At 50.3% G+C, this 17,013-nt stretch overlaps 1 protein-coding gene across 20 annotated transcripts in view; it reads left to right on the top strand.

The window, feature by feature from the left end:
* The window catches only part of tcf7l2 (transcription factor 7 like 2), a 68,852-nt gene extending 66,114 nt beyond the window's left edge, over window positions 1-2,738 (top strand). For 17 of the 20 annotated variants that reach the window (XM_068304925.1, XM_068304921.1, XM_068304936.1 and 14 more), the window contains one exon: window positions 1,841-2,738. In XM_068304925.1, the coding sequence (XP_068161026.1) occupies window positions 1,841-2,288 (448 nt within the window). In that variant the 3' untranslated portion in view covers window positions 2,289-2,738. The remainder of the gene's footprint in view (window positions 1-1,840) is intronic. The other 3 variants (XM_068304941.1, XM_068304939.1, XM_068304940.1) reach the window with 2 other exon arrangements.
* The last annotated feature ends 14,275 nt before the right edge of the window (window positions 2,739-17,013 follow it).

Raw genomic sequence — 17,013 nt, 5'->3', positions numbered from 1 at the left:
TATCTTAATAACGATGTGATGCTAACAAATTTAGCCCTGCTTTCTCTGAGGGCCTGCTCAGTGACACTCTTCTCTGTGCCCTCTTCCTCCTCCTCCTTCTCCACCTCTTCTCTTGGATAACCCGTACTTAGCCCCTACCTGTTGTCTTTCTGTTCTGACACAAGCAGTCTTTGAATTGGGAATATTTTCATGGTAGGTATTTGTTTCTGCTAAGTAATTCCCTTCTCTGTGTCTGGCTTGCTCCACATCCTCTTTCCTGACTCCGCCCATCATCGTCATCGTCGTCATCGTCGTCATCACTCGTCCATCGTGCAGATGATCGTAATCGTGCATCATCCCCGCGTACGGGTAGCGGCGGATCAGGAGGCGTGACGGTTTCCGTCTAAAGAGGTTAAAAAGTTCTCTCTGGGCTGCCTTTTTCCTAAAAGATGCATCTGGTGTTAAATTTCCCCCGAGACGAGGAAATCAATAACGCGCACCGGCCCCCCCTGCGATCGATCGATACGTCTGTTAAAAAATGGATATTAGCTCATTTGTTGCGGTTTGACGGACAGTTATGGAGACGTAGCGGCAGAGCGATGGCTCAATACGCCGCGCCACCCACAATGCATTGAGGGGGAGGTGGGCGCGCTCTTGTCCAGTCCGCTGTTGTGTGTTTGTACCCCCCCATCAGAAGGAGATCCAGCTCCTGGAGATCTTTCCTGTGTCTCGTCTCGTTTCTCGTTCCTGAAGAATTTCAGGTTTTGATCGTAATCGAACGACAGGAAATAGAAAGTCTGACTTCCTGTTTAGAAACACCTTCGTCCTCCTCTTCCTCTTTTTTTTTGTTTTTGTTTTTTAAACCTTTTTTCTTTTCCTGTTTTTTAAATCGCCCGTGGCCTCCAGGCGTTCTCCTGATAGGATGGAGCGCTGAGAGAAGGGGTCACCGCCGGGGTCAGGGTAAAGATGAGGTGGGCAGAGATTCCCCTAAACCAAATCTCACAGCGTCACACACACACACACACACACACACACACACACACACACACACACACACACACACACACACACACACACACACACACCGGGTCTGGCCTCGGGACTCAGTTGGGAGGGAGGGGGGGGGTCCTGAACCCACGCAGTAATGCACACATGGTGTCTCGACCCCTCACACACACACACACACACACACACTCGTGTCTGTGGGGCAGATGCGGGGTAGTGTGGATCTTGTTGACTCTTTTCGCCTCGCATCCACAAGCCGTCGCCCCCGGAGACAAGAGGGCGGAGCTAGAGGCGGGTCCAGTAACCTCGAGTAGCAGCTGTAGCTCCGCTAGCAGGGATAGCAAACGTTAGCACGTCTGATCCGCCTCGTTCATTCCATCATCTTCATCATCTTCATCACCGTCATCCTCGTCTTCATCACCTGTGTGCTCGTTTCCCTGCTGCTTCCTGTCCAGGTGCTCCACCTGTGACCCCGCCCCTCCATGGCTGTCCTGTCTGATGGTTTGGGAACCGACTGTCATTTCTACCATTGTGTTCTTAGCATGAGGTTTTACCTCCCCCCCCCGATGCCGAAACGCACCTTCTAACCGGTCGCCTCACGCCAACAGGAAGTAGATTCAGACTTCCACAGGAAGGAGGAAGTGATGAACCGACCTCACGTGAAAGAATAGAAATTAAATCATCAAAAAAACCACCTGATTGGCTGGTAGCTGCTTAGTGTTATTTTGGAATCGATTGGTCGATTGGAGGTGGGCGTGGCCGGCTGAAGGTGCGTTCAGGTGCGTGGGGTTAACCGGCGACCCGGCGTGAAGGCGTGGCGCTGACCCGTCTCCTCTTCCTCTCGCTTGTCCTCCAGGAGAAAAAAAAAGTGCATTCGCTACATCCAAGGTGAAGGCAGCTGCGCCAGTCCTCCCTCCACGGACGGAAGCTTACTCGACTCCCCCCCATCCTCCCCCTCCTCAGTGGTCCCCTCCCCCTCCCCAAAAGAGTCCAAACAGACTGAACAAATGCAACCTCTCTCACTGACTATGAAACCGGCCCACCAGCCACTGCACCACTCGCACCTCCTCGCCGGGCCCCCGCCATCTTTGGTTCAGCTGGACAACTCCGCCCCCCCGGCGGGCAAAACGCCCGGCGCCCCCCCCGCCCACAACGGAGCCCTGGAGCACGGCGACGTCTCGTCCTCGCGGCCGCCGGGCTCCTCCGCCGCCCGGTCCTCGGCGTCGCTGTGCCACTCCCACTCACTCCTCCCCCCCCACACGGCCCCCCAGCCCCTGTCGCTAGTGACCAAGTCTATAGAATAGTCCCCGCCCCCTCTCCCCCCCTCTTCCCTTTCCTGGCCCCGCCCCCTGCTACCGTTCACCTGCCGTCAGCTCTTCTCTTTACGTTTCTGTGCCGTCAGGCTTTGAAAATTAACTCTTTTGTGTTCTTAAAGTTCATTGGTCAATATTTGACCCTTCGTTATCAAAACGATCTAATTATCAAGTCAAACGATCAGCTGTAGGATAGCTTTGTGAATCTGCCAAAATTTGTATGAATTTCCTTTTTGTCTGTTTTTGTAGCGTCAAACAGGATAATTTCTAGTGACGCCACATGTTTGAGGCGGAGATAAAAGTGGGCGGTCCCATCTACAGGTGGGCGGTCCCATCTAAAGGTGGGCGGTCCTTCACTGACTTGGTTCTCCTTCTTTATTTGTATTAAATACGAGCTCGCGAACCAATCACCACTTCTCACCGGGGGGGGGGGGGCGTGGGGGCACGAGGCTGGCGGCGACTCCTCCCTGAGGAACAACTCTAATTGTGATGTTACTTGTTCTTGTTTAAATGTACAGAATAATGGGGAACGGATGGGGGTGGGGGGTTGGGATGGGGGGGGTAACTGTGTTAAATATGCATTCTTCCACTGCGTTGTCTTTTTTTTTTTTTGATGTTGTTGTTGTTTACCTTTGGGGGTGGAGTCAAGCGAGTCGGGTGGGAGGAGGGACGAGGGAGGGGGCGGGTTTTGAGGGGGGGGGGTCGAGGGTCATTGAATTCAAATGTCACAACGCTAGGACCAGTAGTATTTATTGCTTTAGAGATTGCTTGTTGTATCTTGTACGTGTCTCTTTTTGACCTTTTTTTTTTCTTAATGCATTGTAAAATATTTTTTCTTAAGCTAAGCGACTTATATATGAACGATCCATTTTTACGATGAGGTTTTAAACGGTAAAATCTTTTGTTTTTTGGGGGGGGTTTCTTTCCTCGCTGAAAAAAACCTGGATTCCACTCGGTGTCGATCTCACGAACAGAAGTATGCACAACTTCATTTCAAGGAATTGCGTCTAAAAGCCATTTTTAGGAAAAAGAGGAAACCAAGACTTGAACAGGAAGCGGTGGCGACGGCGTCTTCAGTGGGTGGAAAACTTCTTTTTTATTGCTCAGTCGCTGACTGTCGATCCGTGTACAGATTTTCCGTGCCAAATTTTGTGATAATTTTCTCTGCCCCCTCCGACCACGCTGTAGGGATCTTTTTTATTTTATTTTAATTTTATTTTTTTTGCGTTGTTCGTTTTTTTTGTTTTTTTTTTGGTTGGTTTTTTTTTCATTTCCATACCATTCTTTGCTGTGACGTTACATAGATTGCTATGTATGTAGTATAAATGTTGCTATAACAAATGTGTTTGGTAGCAAATTGTCAAATATTAAAATTTAAACTTAATAAAAAGGCGGACATCATACTGTATAAACCCACAAGGGCCAAATTATGTATATCAGGAGGTTCATAAAAAAACTATTAAATACAAAAAAATACACAAACTGCCACTTTTAAGTACACTACTACATATAGGTAGATAGAAAAAATAAAAATAGGCATGTTGATGTTGCAAGAGGCTGTAAAAAAAAGCTACAAGAGAATCATCCACTTGGTGCCATCGTAGTTGACATGACGCGACTGTAATCTGTCGATTTCTTCTCTGGTTTATTAAGATGCTAATGATAAATAGTTTGAATGTTTCCTTAACGGCTGTGATGTTCCTGTTCTATTTTATGCTCTTATCTCTTCTGTTCGTTTGTTTTTTCCTGTTATTTTAAGTGGTTCCAAAACCATGTTTTTTTGTAATGAATAAATGTTTATGCTGTACAGTCTCTGTAGCATGCAGTTCTGTATTAATAAAAGCAACTTAGTATGTGCACGCCCTCGTCATGCTTTTATTCTGAAAACCCGCCGCCTGACAGGTGTGAGAAACGCCAAGAATTTTCATTTCAAATCAGTTATTGAAAGTGAATTCTGTTGAATCAGATGGAATTTAATTCAGTTAAATTGTTGAAAATTAAACAATTTAGTTCAGCTTTACTCATCTGATAGTAATCAATGATCGTGGCTCCAGCATTGGGATGAAACCTGGACCAATCAGCAAGCTTTCCAGAAACTTCCTGATTGGAAGTTTATGGAAATTTCAAAAAATTACATAAAACATGTCAATTATTTTTTAATTTCAAATCTCTGAAAAGGCCGTCTGCTGCACCTCAGAAATGTGTAGATAAATGTAGGTTTAACTAAATATACGTAACCCAGTAGCCCCCATCAGAGACAAGAATTAGAGAAATCTGTAACCATGGAGACGAATAAATAGGAATAAAAGTTTCACCACAAAAACCCGTCAGTTTTCTGGAGCAAAGTTTGGTTAAAAGTAAACATTTATTCATCAAACAGTTTGTTCCATGAATAAATGTTTAAAAAATGAAGTGGAATTTAAATTTTTTAAATATTTAACCGTTAACCTTCGTCCAGAACCGTTTTGATCTGGAAGGGAAGGAGGACCAACCCATTTTATTTTCTCTCCCTTCTCTATCCTTCGAGCGTCCTGATTGGTGGATGCTGTGGCGCTGGTGCTGCTTTGACATCAGAGGCGAAGCGTTCTCACCGCTGTGATGTCACCGCTGTGATGTCACCGCTGTGATGTCAGCGCTGTGATGTCACCGCTGTGATGTCACCGCTGTGATGTCACCGCTGACATCCCAGCGGTGTTGTTGGACCCGTGTTCTCCGGACCGGGCCTCCGTTTCCTCCGCGGCGCCGCCGAGCGATGGATGGATTCCAGTTGGAGCGTCACCCTGAAGCGCAGCCGTTGTTCCTGACGGGGACAGGATGTGATGTCGTCCAGCACAGCGAGGGGGGTGGGGGGGTGGTCTTTGTTCCCTTTGAATGCGGACAATGTGGCGTGTACACGCGTGTGTGTGGGTTATATCCTTGAACCTGCGGCGATGGAAAGCCTCCGACGGTTCTTTACATTTCAAGGAGAAAAGCCGGCGAGTAAAGAAATGATGTTTTTTTGATGTCGGCATGCGGCGGCGGAGGAAACGCCGGCGACCATCGCCGCAGGCGAGCGAGCAAATATGAAAACACAGAACGCGTGTGTTCCACAAACAGGTTTAGAGTGTCATTAAGAAGAGATGTGACCCCCGTGACCCCGATCGGGTCGCTGGAACGACCTCGGCATTCTCCCGCAGCTTCACGCCATCCTTTATGGCGTCCTGCGTGATGACATTGCACTCTTCACCCCAATTAGGATGAATTCACCGCTGAGAGGAAACACGGACGGAGGTTCGGATTCTTTGTGAGTTTCTGAAGCAGCTCGATCCGTTCCGACGTTCTCCGGGGAACAATTAACCGCCTCCGTCGCTCAGGAGGTCGAAAAGAAGCGTTCCTGGGATTTGATTCGCCGCCTCTCCCACCGAGCAGCCAATAAAATCACTAGCTTCAGGAAAAAACACTGGGAATATGTTTGGGAATCGGAACATGAGGCCGACGCCCATTAGGGGCGGGGCTTTGGATCCCTATACGGTCCTGATGCTTAAAGGTCAGGATGGAGGGGAGGTCACGCCAACACGTATCCCGTCATCACGCCTGGAATGCTGGGAAAAGAGTCCGGAAAACATGGAGGCGGAAATTTAACAAATTCAGACACAAAAACTGGAATAATCTCGTTTTAAGGAATAAAGTGTCAATATTCACTTCCACCAAATATTAGCAGGAAGTTTGAGCTTCTCTGCCTCCTATTGGTCGACGCAAGTCAGGTGGAGGATGTGAAAGAGGAAGGATTTCTAATCAAACATCAATATATTGATTAAAAAAGCTGATCAGTAAATATTAAAGCCGACCTGCAGCTACAGGTTCAACATGTTACTTTTATTTTGGAATGCCTGCATCCAGTTGAGGCAGGAGCCTTCAAAGTAAAAGCATGTAGTTTTAGGAGTTAGCGGTTAGCTTGTGATGCTAAGTGAATGTGCAGCGTGTCGTCACTCCTTCCAGCAATGAGGACGACTTTAATCAGAAGGATTCTGGATCCGTTCAGGCCAGACTGTGAATGTCACTACAATGGTTTGGGGGGGGGGGGGGGGGGGGGGCAATGAAAGCGGGCGACGGGGGAATCCGGGGCGGCGCCATCAGACGGCGGGTTCTGGCCGGAGTCCGACTGTTTTTAGGTCGAGTTTCTGCAGTTAAAACCAACGAGATGGAACGGAATGATCGGCGGCGAGCCGAAGGACGCCACGGCGAGGGCGGGGTCAAAGGTGACACGGATCCAAACCTAGAGGCAACTTTTGAGTGACATCATTCATTAGCAGAAGAGTTGATGAATGCTAACATTTAGCGTCCGTTGCTAATCACATCTGAGACGGATGAACTGAACTGAACCTAAAGCGCTGCACGCCGGGACGGGAGCACACACACACACACACACACACACACACACACACACACACACACACACACACAGGTGTTCAGTGTGTGCTGTCACCTCCTCAGCACTACTGCCCCGCTCCCTAATGATGGCGCTGAGCAGTGAGCTAACTACCCTCACAGTGGAGCGAGCCCCCAGGCTAGTGCCACATCCCTCCATCAAGGCCCGCCTTCATCCCGCTTTACACTGGGCCTCTCCAAAGACACACACACACACACACACACACACACACACACACACACACACACACACACACACACACACACACACACACACACACACACAGCCAATGACAAATAATTCATATTATGGTCTGCCTGAAACTTGGCCACCCGGCCTCATTACGAGCCGGCTGTAAGCGTGTGACACGCGTTCACACGGGAACACGCGTGTTTTTGAAGTGACACCTCCCTGGGGGGGGGGGTCAGGAATAAATAACGGATAAAAACAGGTTGTTGTTGTTCACCTTCACGGATCTCAAGGTGAGGCGCCGCTCGCCGCACATCAATGACGGATCCGTCTCGTGTTTTGATGCGGGGGGCGGGGCATTAATGAACTCAGACACGCCCACTCTGACACCCTTGCTAACGCCCGCCATGACGCCTCCCTCGCCGTCGTGGCGTCCACTATCCGACGGGGAGTTAATTTCCGTCTGATGTGTTCCGTGTTTGTGCGAACGCCGGCGAGTCGTACCCGTGTGGGCGGTTTTTTTTTATTTATTCTGAGAGCCAATCAGGCGCTTCAGAGGCGGCGCGCTGCCGGCGAGCCCACCGGGCATGTGGCTCCACGCTCTCTGTCCTGGGGGCGAGACCGCCGCGGCTCCGACTGAGCTCTGACTTTCCCGGGCATCAACCAGAGGAAGAAGAAACTTTCTCTGCAAAGTGACGGGGCATGAAGGCGGGGGGGGGTTTATCCGGGGGGGTCAAAGGGCTTCCACCTCCAGCGAGCTCCACAAACACCAGTTCAGCAGAAACGCTTCAGAGGCAGACAGACCAGGTTACCACGACGACCAAAGGAAGACAGGAGGCGGACCCCCCCAAACATGAGGGGAGATGGAAGACGACCCCCGCTATGATGGGTTCTGTGTCCCACCCACCCCCCCCCCCAGCTGATATCAGCAGCGATAGCAGAACGCGTTCCAGCCGCCGCTGATGAGGTCCAGATGGACGTCAGCGCCACCGGTGGTCAACAAGGGGTTAAACCCAGACACGCCCCCCCAGGGGTGGGGGGAGGGGAAGGTTCCAGAGTCTTCTCCAAATGCTGCTCGACCAATCCCGCGAGGAAGAGCAGGAGGAGGAGCCGGCCCCCAAACACCTGACTCCCCCTGACAACCAATCACAAGAGTGTACAGGTGTGAGCGCGCCTCAGACGTCACGTGACGTCCACGCCCAATTTGAGGTCTCGTGACTTCCTGGTTTCCGGTTTGTCCTGCTGTTTGCTTACCAAAACCAGGAAGTAAGATCTGACCAATGAGACGACCGGTTTCCTCCCAGCTGACGTGTTTCCGCCCTGGTTATTCGTCATCTCCGTTAGCGACGGCGGCGGCGGCGGCGGGTTGCAAAACATCCGACAGGTAAAATCATGTCACACCTTCTCCAACTCCTTCAGTCCAACGTGATGCTAACGCGGTGATGCTAACACGGTGATGCTAATGCGGCGCGGCGGCGTCGACACAATTACGGCGGCGAGGATGTGCCGCGAGCGCCGGATGTGAGACAGGAGAGGCGTTTCAGAGCAGATTAGCGCCGACGCCTCGCCGCGTGTCGGCGTGCAGGGATCACACTGAGCCGGCGCCGGCGCGTGGGAGGCCTTCTGTCGTTTTGTTCCACTCAAAGCGGGAGAAGGAAAACCAGCGGCGGGTGACACCCCGCCGCCTGCGCCGGATCAAACCCACACTAATAAGCCCTGATGCTCAAATCAACGACGAGGCCCGTCGGTGAACGACGACTTCCTGTGAGGCGCTGAGGCGGGGCGGGGGGGTTTGGGTGGGAGGCGGAGCGACAAACCGGAGCTCGCCGGGCCTCTATCACCCATAATCCTCCATTGTTCCCTGAAGAGCCTCGTTGAGATTAATTTGGTTGGTCAACAGTCAATAACGTTTCCCCGGAGACGAGGTTAGCCTCCATCGCGCCGCGGTTAGCGCTCAGACACGCCCCCCCACTCACAGCCTCTCCACCAGAGACGAGCGTATCGACCAATTACTGACTAATGTCTCCATGCCCCCCCCCAGGCAGAGCCCCTCCTCCTCAAATGTCAGATAAGTGTCTGGAAATTAAATTGTTTACGTTTCAGCAAAAACGAGATTACAATGGATTATCAGCTTTATGACGTCATTCTAGATGTGAAGCATTTTGGCACAGATGAAAGAGATTAGAGTGGATTAGATTAGATTGGTAATCTCGTCTCTGTGTCAGGAACACGGTTGTCATCCTGCTTTGACATCCTGCTGCTGTCGGCGCTTCTCGCCGCTCGCCGCCGCTCGCATGAGGCAACCCGATAAACGAGCCGACCGCTCGTGGCGTCCGGCGCGTCTCGGCTCCTCCCCCCCGGGGGCCCGTCTGGCGACACGCTGAGGCAACCGCCTGCAAACCCGCTGCAACTCCCGGGAACAGATTTGGGACAAACGTCTTCGCCGCCTGTCGCCACAAACCGGCGGCGGCGGCGTTAGCGGGTATTAAATTAGCCGCCGGGGTGAATTCCATTACGTCTCGTTTAGCGTTTAGCCGCTAATCAAAGGGATGATTGACAGCTAACTCCTGCACAATAATCCCTCCCCATCCCAGATTAAAGCCGAGCTGAAACACGTCGGCGTTTCAAAGCGATCTCTCGTCGTTTCACCTGAGCGTTTCGACGCCGCCGAGGAAAAAGAAAGGCTTCTCTCTCCAGTCGGCGCCGCGGATCTATCGACACCTTCTCCGACTGCCGCCCCCTCCGAGAGGGAAACTACGAGCCCCCCGAACGTTTGGCAGTGCCGAGGCGAGCATAGCGAGGCGCTCAGGAGCCATTTTGTGGGAGCGAGCGCTAACGGTTTGGCGCCGAGCGAAGAGGCGGCGCCGTTGAAGAGAGAGAAGGGGGCTCAACCCCTCCACTTCAAAGACCCCCCCTCCAGCGGTGTCTTGTGATATTTATTTATTGAGATGATTTTGCCAGAAACCCAGTGGCCTGGCGGTGCCCCCCCCACTCTTTGATATGTTGCTTGGTTCTTAGCTGGCCGTCCTCAGAGAGGGAGGGGTCGCGGGGTCAGCCAAAGAGCCCCCCAGAGGAAAAAGCATGGCTCATAGAGCCCACCTGAAACACCACACACCTACCGTCTACACACACACACACCAGATGAGGCAGGGGGCGGTGCCGGTGGGCGGGGGCGGGGGCGGGGGCGCGGCCATTGATTACCATTAAAGGGGTAATGATTTGTTTCCCCCCACGTTCGGAGGAACGGCGCTCGCATCCGGATGAATAGATTAACTCCTTGAAGTCATTACTGGGTGTCCCGCTGCCCCCCCACCCCAACCCCAACCCCACCCCCATCCAGATGAAGCTAACGTTAGCACTGACGATTGTTAGCGCCATGCAGTGTAAAAACACCTGGGGGGGGGGGGCTGGTGTTTGTAGGCCAGATGAATTTCAAGCAGTTGGGGGTCCGCGAGGACCTCACCCCCCATCCCACCCCCCGCCCACTTTGCTACTGAGGAATCTGTTCTACAACGTAAGAGATGACATCATAGACAGGAAACGCCAATTCAGTAAACAAAGTGTTGAGACTCGAGACTCGTCTGTTTGACCTGAACTTGGGATTGGGGTCTAGACTTGATTGATTGGGTCTAGACTTGATTGATTGGGGTCTAGACTTGATTGATTGGGTCTAGACTTGATTGATTGGGGTCTAGACTTGATTGATTGGGGTCTAGACTTGATTGATTGGGTCTAGACTTGATTGATTGGGGTCTAGACTTGATTGATTGGGTCTAGACTTGATTGATTGGGTCTAGACTTGATTGATTGGGGTCTAGACTTGATTGATTGGGTTCTAGACTTGATTGATTGGGGTCTAGACTTGATTAATTTGGTCTAGACTTGATTGATTGGGGTCTGCACTTTCCTGATGAGACTTGGGACTTGACAGTCTTGACTTCACACTCCTGGACTTGATTCAGGACTTTGATGTCAAGTCGTTCGTCTTGACTTGAAACTCGTTTCTTTGTACTTGAGACTTGGACCTTCACTTGGGACTTGCCTGGGGACCTTCTGAGTCTTGACTTGGAAAGTGAGACTCGCTTGTTTGACTTTGTTTGAACCTATATTAGGACTCCATTTAGGACTTGGGACTTGTCTGCATTGACACTCTTTGACTTGATAGATTGAGGATCTGCCTCTTGACTTGAACTTAAATCAGGACTTGGGATATTTCCTGACTTGGTCTTGATTGGAGTCTAGACTTTCCTCATTGGACTTGGGACTTAAGAGTCTTGATTTGGCATTTTGGGACTTGATTTTGGGACTTGATGTCAAGTTCTAAATCTTGTCTTAAACTTGATTGAAAACTTGTCTCCTTGTACTTGAGACTTGGACTTCACTTGGGACTTGTAAGTCTGGACATGGAAAGTTAGACTCACTCGTTAAACTTGAAGTTATTAGGACTCCATTTGGTACTCGGGACTTGTCTGCTTTGACTCCCTTTGACATGTTTTTGACTTGGGACTTGATTGGGGACTTGTCAGTCTTGACTGACTTGAGATCTGGGACTTGTTTAGCGTACATGCTAACTGCTAGCTGTCGTGGCCGACAACACGTTCAAAACAACGACACGGTGGCGGCGGCGGCCGTGGATGAACCCGCGGGCAGGTTGATGTTTTTATCATTTATTCAGGTCATCCAAACCGTCCACTGGGCATTCAGGGAGGGGGCGGGGCTGTAATTCCCGCCCTGGGGGGGGGCGTGACAGCCCCCTAACATAACGCATTGTCAAATAAGTCTTAATCCGGCGCCGCTGACACGACAGCCGCGTTCTCAATATTCAGATTTGTTGTGGCTCATAAACCCAGCCGCCCCCGCCTGCCATCCCATCAGCCCATCAATCAAGACGTCACCCCCCCCCTCACCTGTCAGCCCATTTGAATAGGAGGGGGCGCCTGGATGGCTTCACAAAACGGCCCTCTGGGAGAACGCCGTGTTTACACGTGCAGGAATCTGGTGTGGGCCCCGCCCACCAATCAGACGCCGCCGTTCACACGTGAAACATGTGTGGCGGTTCCGTGTGATCAATGTGATGACATCATCGGCGCCGGGCTGATGATGATGGCGGCCCGTCGTCAATACGTCTCCATCCAGGAGCCGATAATTGAACCGAACCGTCGGAGCCATTTAGCAGAGTGATGGTCTGTGTGGGGGGGGTAAACAAACACAGCTCTGCTGGATCTGTCAGGCTGGACCCCCCCCAGATAAAGATGGATGATGGAATGGAGTGGGGGGGGGCGCCGAGGGAGCGGGACGGCCCGTAAAGAGCCGCGTCAACTCCTCTTCCTCCTCATGCATTAAATTCAAAGAAGCTGCTGCACAAAACTCCCCCTGATCAATGTAAGCTAAGGGGGGGGGGGTGTAGGGGCGTGGAGGTGTGGGGGGGGGCATTAGGGGGGCCTGGTTTGGCATACAAGATCAGCACAACGGCCAAATGATGTCATCCATCAGGACGGACACTGCAATTTACCATCTATTTCCTCATCAATCAAAGTTGAGTGTGTGTGTGTGTGTGTGTGTGTGTGTGTGTGTGTGTGTGTGTGTGTGTGTGTGTGTGTGTGTGTGTGTGTGTGTGTGTGTGTGTGTGTGTGTGTGTGTGTGTGTGTGTGTGTGTGTGTGTGTGTGTGTGTGTGTGTGTGTGTGTGTGTGTGTGTGTGTGTGTATGTTGTCTAGAGTCAGAGAGGCAGCAAACTTTTTTTTTTTACTGTTTGACTTACAAAAGACATTTTGTTTAAAACCAATTGTATTGATTAAATATTAATGAGTCAGACAAGCTCCGCCCCCACAGGAAGTGTCGTGGAAATGTGTTTTTTTTATAATTACAGAAAACGTTTTTTACATAAAAGCTGACAGTTGAACGTTAATCTCTCGGTGGTTGTTTTAACGTCATCTCGCAGACAGAACAACCAATCGGCTTCAGGAGAAACACGACCTGATTGGTGGAGAAGTGGATGACATCATCGGACCTGTGGGACTGATGTATTAAGGACTGGTCCCTGAAAATCAATAATCAATAATAATGATGATGGATGGATGGATGGATGGATGGATGGATGGATGGGGGGGCTGTTCAACAGCCTCATCACCATCCTCTTCATCGTTCTCCTCTTCATCGCTGACATCATGTTTGGATGTGATCTTCTCTGGGACTGCAGAGGATCACGTTCACCTCATTATTAACCCCCCCCCCCAACGACCTCTGCAGCCCCCACCCACCAGGCAGCAACATGTGCATCTCATTATGTAAGGACCCCCCCACACCCCCATTTCAGTACCGGTCCTCCTCTGCCGCTGTCTGGAGATCCTGGAGCAGATTTATGGGCCGGGTTGAGGGATCGGTCCTGGGGGGCTGGGATGCTTCGCTCAGCGTGACCGGGGGGGGGGGGGAGTTCAGGTCTAGTTCCCCCCAAAACCTCCTGGACCCCCATTTATTCTAACGCCCAGAGCTTTTAGTGTCACATTAACTGGTTTCAAAACGAAGTTAGACCAGGTGGCCCAGTTCTGACCCGGTTCTGACCTGGTTCTGACCCAATTCTGACCTGGTTCTGATCATGTGGCCCAGTTCTGACCTGGTTCTGATCATGTGGCCCAGTTCTGACCTGGTTCTGTCAGTGGGACCCAGTTCTGACCCAGTTCTGATCAGGTGGCCCGGTTCTGACCGGGTCACCCAGGTCACTTCATGCAGTCATTGATACTATAATCAGTGGTTATGAGTCTTCTCACAGCTCCAGGACCAGGAGCTCCTCCTGTGCCCATGACGGGGCGTCCCGACGACTTAACACCCTTCATCCTCTAAACAACAACATAAATGCCTCTGATTGGACGACGGCTCCGACACGCCCGGCGCCGGAGCCAAACAGACGAGATCCGAGACAGAAGGACCGAAGGCCGGATCCACAAAAGAATAAATATGCAAAAAGAACAAAAAAGTACAGGCAGCGTACAAAACACACACACACACACACACACACACACACACACACACACACACACACACACACACACACACACACACACACACACACACGCACACACACACACACACACACTCTCTTTGTCATGCGGTTGGCTTCCACTCGGGCTGGGAGATGTTCTAAGACCTCGTCTTACTTTGTGCCGGCGCTGCGATGCCCTGGTGGGTGTGCGTTTAAGTTTCCCCATCTGCTTCTGTTCACACTATCTTGCTCCGGGGCAGGCACCTTGTTTAAAACACACACACACACACACACACACACACACACACACACACACACACACACACACACACACACACACACACACACACACATTTCATCTTTTTACGCTGATGACGCAGTTTTTACACTTGTGTAAAGCCCACACACACGCGGCGTAGCAGGGGTGGGTTTTTTTTATCTTTACCTCCCGTTTCTTTTCTCGACAGAACAGCCGAAATCAAGAGGAAGCGGCGGCCCCTGGAGAGCGGGGGCCGCTAACTTCCTCTGAGCGGTGTGATCGCTGGCTGCTCATCCCGGGGGGGTTAAATCAGCGCCGGAGCTCAAAGGACGCCGGGGAGCAAACATCACTGAGAACGAGGGGCCGCGTTTGCGTCAGTTCTACCTTTATTTAAAATGCCCTCTCAATCAAATCTCCTTCTTCTGGGGGGGTGAAAGGGACTGGAGGGGGGGCGACAAGTGAAAGCTGTTGGATTGTTGGGGTTCATTAGGGGTTAAGGAGGTGAGGACGCCACTGATTTATAAATTAAATGGTTAGGATGTGAAAGGAAACACTCCCCAGAGAGCCCCGCCCTCGCCCCCCCTCGCCGCCTCTATAAAGAGCCGATTGAGCCGTCTGCTCCGTGGGGTCAGAGGTCAAACTCATCCTGTCAGGAACAGGCTGGTGGTGAGCCGCGGGGAGGTGGGGTCAGGGGGGGGTTTGACCTGTTGGTTGTCCTGGTGATGATGGACTGAAGAGAGGCGGGGGGGCGGGTGGGGGGGGGTGCAGAGAATCTGTGGCGAAACAAAACAAGCAGCGGGGCTCTGATTGGTCGATTTCTACTCAAAGACTTCACTTCATGTGATTTATCTGCAAATAAATGGGTGGAGTTAAAAATAACACCAGCTCAGGTGACTCTGAAGGAGCCAATCACGTAAAAGCATCCGATACAGAAAAACCTTTGATCGATTGTGAAATGTAATAAATATAACGAGCCGATGATGTCATCAAAAACCAGAACTGATGATGATGACGAGTTGATCGAGGATGAGCCCCAACACACCCGATCCTCGTCCAGACGCTCAGCGTGAGGACGGATGAGGACGCTGCTGAACAAACTAAACGCTGTCAGGAGACGACACTCAAATATACTCAACATGTACTTTGGTCTTTTCTTTGATTCTTTTCGCGGACCTACTGATTTATTATTATTATTTTAGGCTTTGAGGATAAAGGCTGACATTAATATTTGTTCCACTCATGCTAGCGCGTCTAGGTTAAATAAAGATATTAATTCCACCAAAATGGTTTAAACCTGTCCAGTTTTTTTATTTGTGCACAAACTCCAAACATTTGTATTTAATAAAAAACGTTTTTTTTTATAAAGTTCTGTAAATTATCCACCTCTTGTTCATTCATCCATTCATTCTGGTGGATTGAGTCTTAAAGGGGCCCACTGTACATATACATAGTGGTCCTCCCTAACCCGACCAACTAGAATCTGGTAAACAAACACTTCCTGCATCAATAGATATTTGGACTTTTAGGAAGTCATGGCTCTGAACGACTGGATTCCACCATAAAGCGCTAGAATAGGTATTGTTGACGTCAGACTTTGCACCCTGCTATTGGACAGAGTATTGGACGATACTGATTGGTGGACATGCTCAGGGGCGTGGACGATATGGACTGTTGACACGCCCAAGGGCGTGGCCATCCCCAAGTCGGACGTGAGGCAGCAGTCTGTTGGAATGGCGTCCATCACAGGGAGACATGATAGTTGTTCAGGTGTTGATTGTACAAATCAACACCAGCGTTTATTTTTAATCCCATCAATGAAGAACAGAACAGACCGTGGTTACATTTCATGTTTAATGTCTCTGTGCAGCTACATCTCCTGCTCGTTAGTTTGTGTGTGAACCACTTCACTCCAGCCTGTGTTAGCAACGAGGGTCAGTCCAGACGGGGCTTTGTCTGAGACTGGTCCTCATTCAGGATCACTCCCCACCATAGGGACCAAGGACCTGCACCCTGGACCAAGGACCAAGGACCTGCACCCTGGACCAAGGACCTGCACCCTGGACCAAGGACCAAGGACCTGCACCCTGGACCAAGGACCAAGGACCTGCACCCTGGACCAAGGACCTGTACCCTGGACCAAGGACCAAGGACCTGCACCCTGGACCAAGGACCTGCACCCTGGACCAAGGACCAAGGACCTGTACCCTGGACCAAGGACCAAGGACCTGCACCCTGGTTAAGGTAAGTCTGACCACATTTATCTTTAGCAGTTGTCTGTTAGCATGGGTGATCGAGTGCTATTTGGCTAATTAGGTGGTGCTGCTTTGTTTCGTGTGTGGCTCCAACGTGTGTGTGTTAAACCTACAGTACCTACTGTAGGTACAACGTGTGTGTGCTAAACCTATACAATGTTTTAATTAAATTGGTTAAATACACTAATTTTCTAAATATAGTTGTCTACAGGTGTTAGTGAATGCACATGTGTTGATAGTAGTTCAGTAAAAAAATAATAGTGTTGTATATTAGAATATTCCAGCAAGACAGTAAGTGAAGTGAAGACTTTAGTATAAAAATTTTTGAGACAGATTCATGTATGTCATGTATTGTTTTGGCTCCTTATGTCGTTACGTTTGGTGTACCCCTCTATAAGATCCACTTTCCAAAGGCTTTTGAAGGAACAATGCAGAGTCAAGACAGCCAACATTCTGTTAGTGTTGTAATATTTTAATATTTCAAACAAACATGTTTTGAAATTCTGTTGGTAATTGTTCACAACAAAACACAGTAAAAAGTAACCATACAAATAAATAAATTAGTAGCAAGTACCAGGATGTATTTTGAACACAATTGTTCTAAACAGAGAAATGAATCAAACCATATCAA

The sequence above is a fragment of the Antennarius striatus genome, chromosome 21 (genome assembly GCF_040054535.1).
Source record: "Antennarius striatus isolate MH-2024 chromosome 21, ASM4005453v1, whole genome shotgun sequence".
Lineage (NCBI taxonomy): Eukaryota > Metazoa > Chordata > Actinopteri > Lophiiformes > Antennariidae > Antennarius > Antennarius striatus.
Note: the sequence above shows the minus strand (reverse complement) of the source record. Positions and strands in the feature narration are given on the sequence as shown.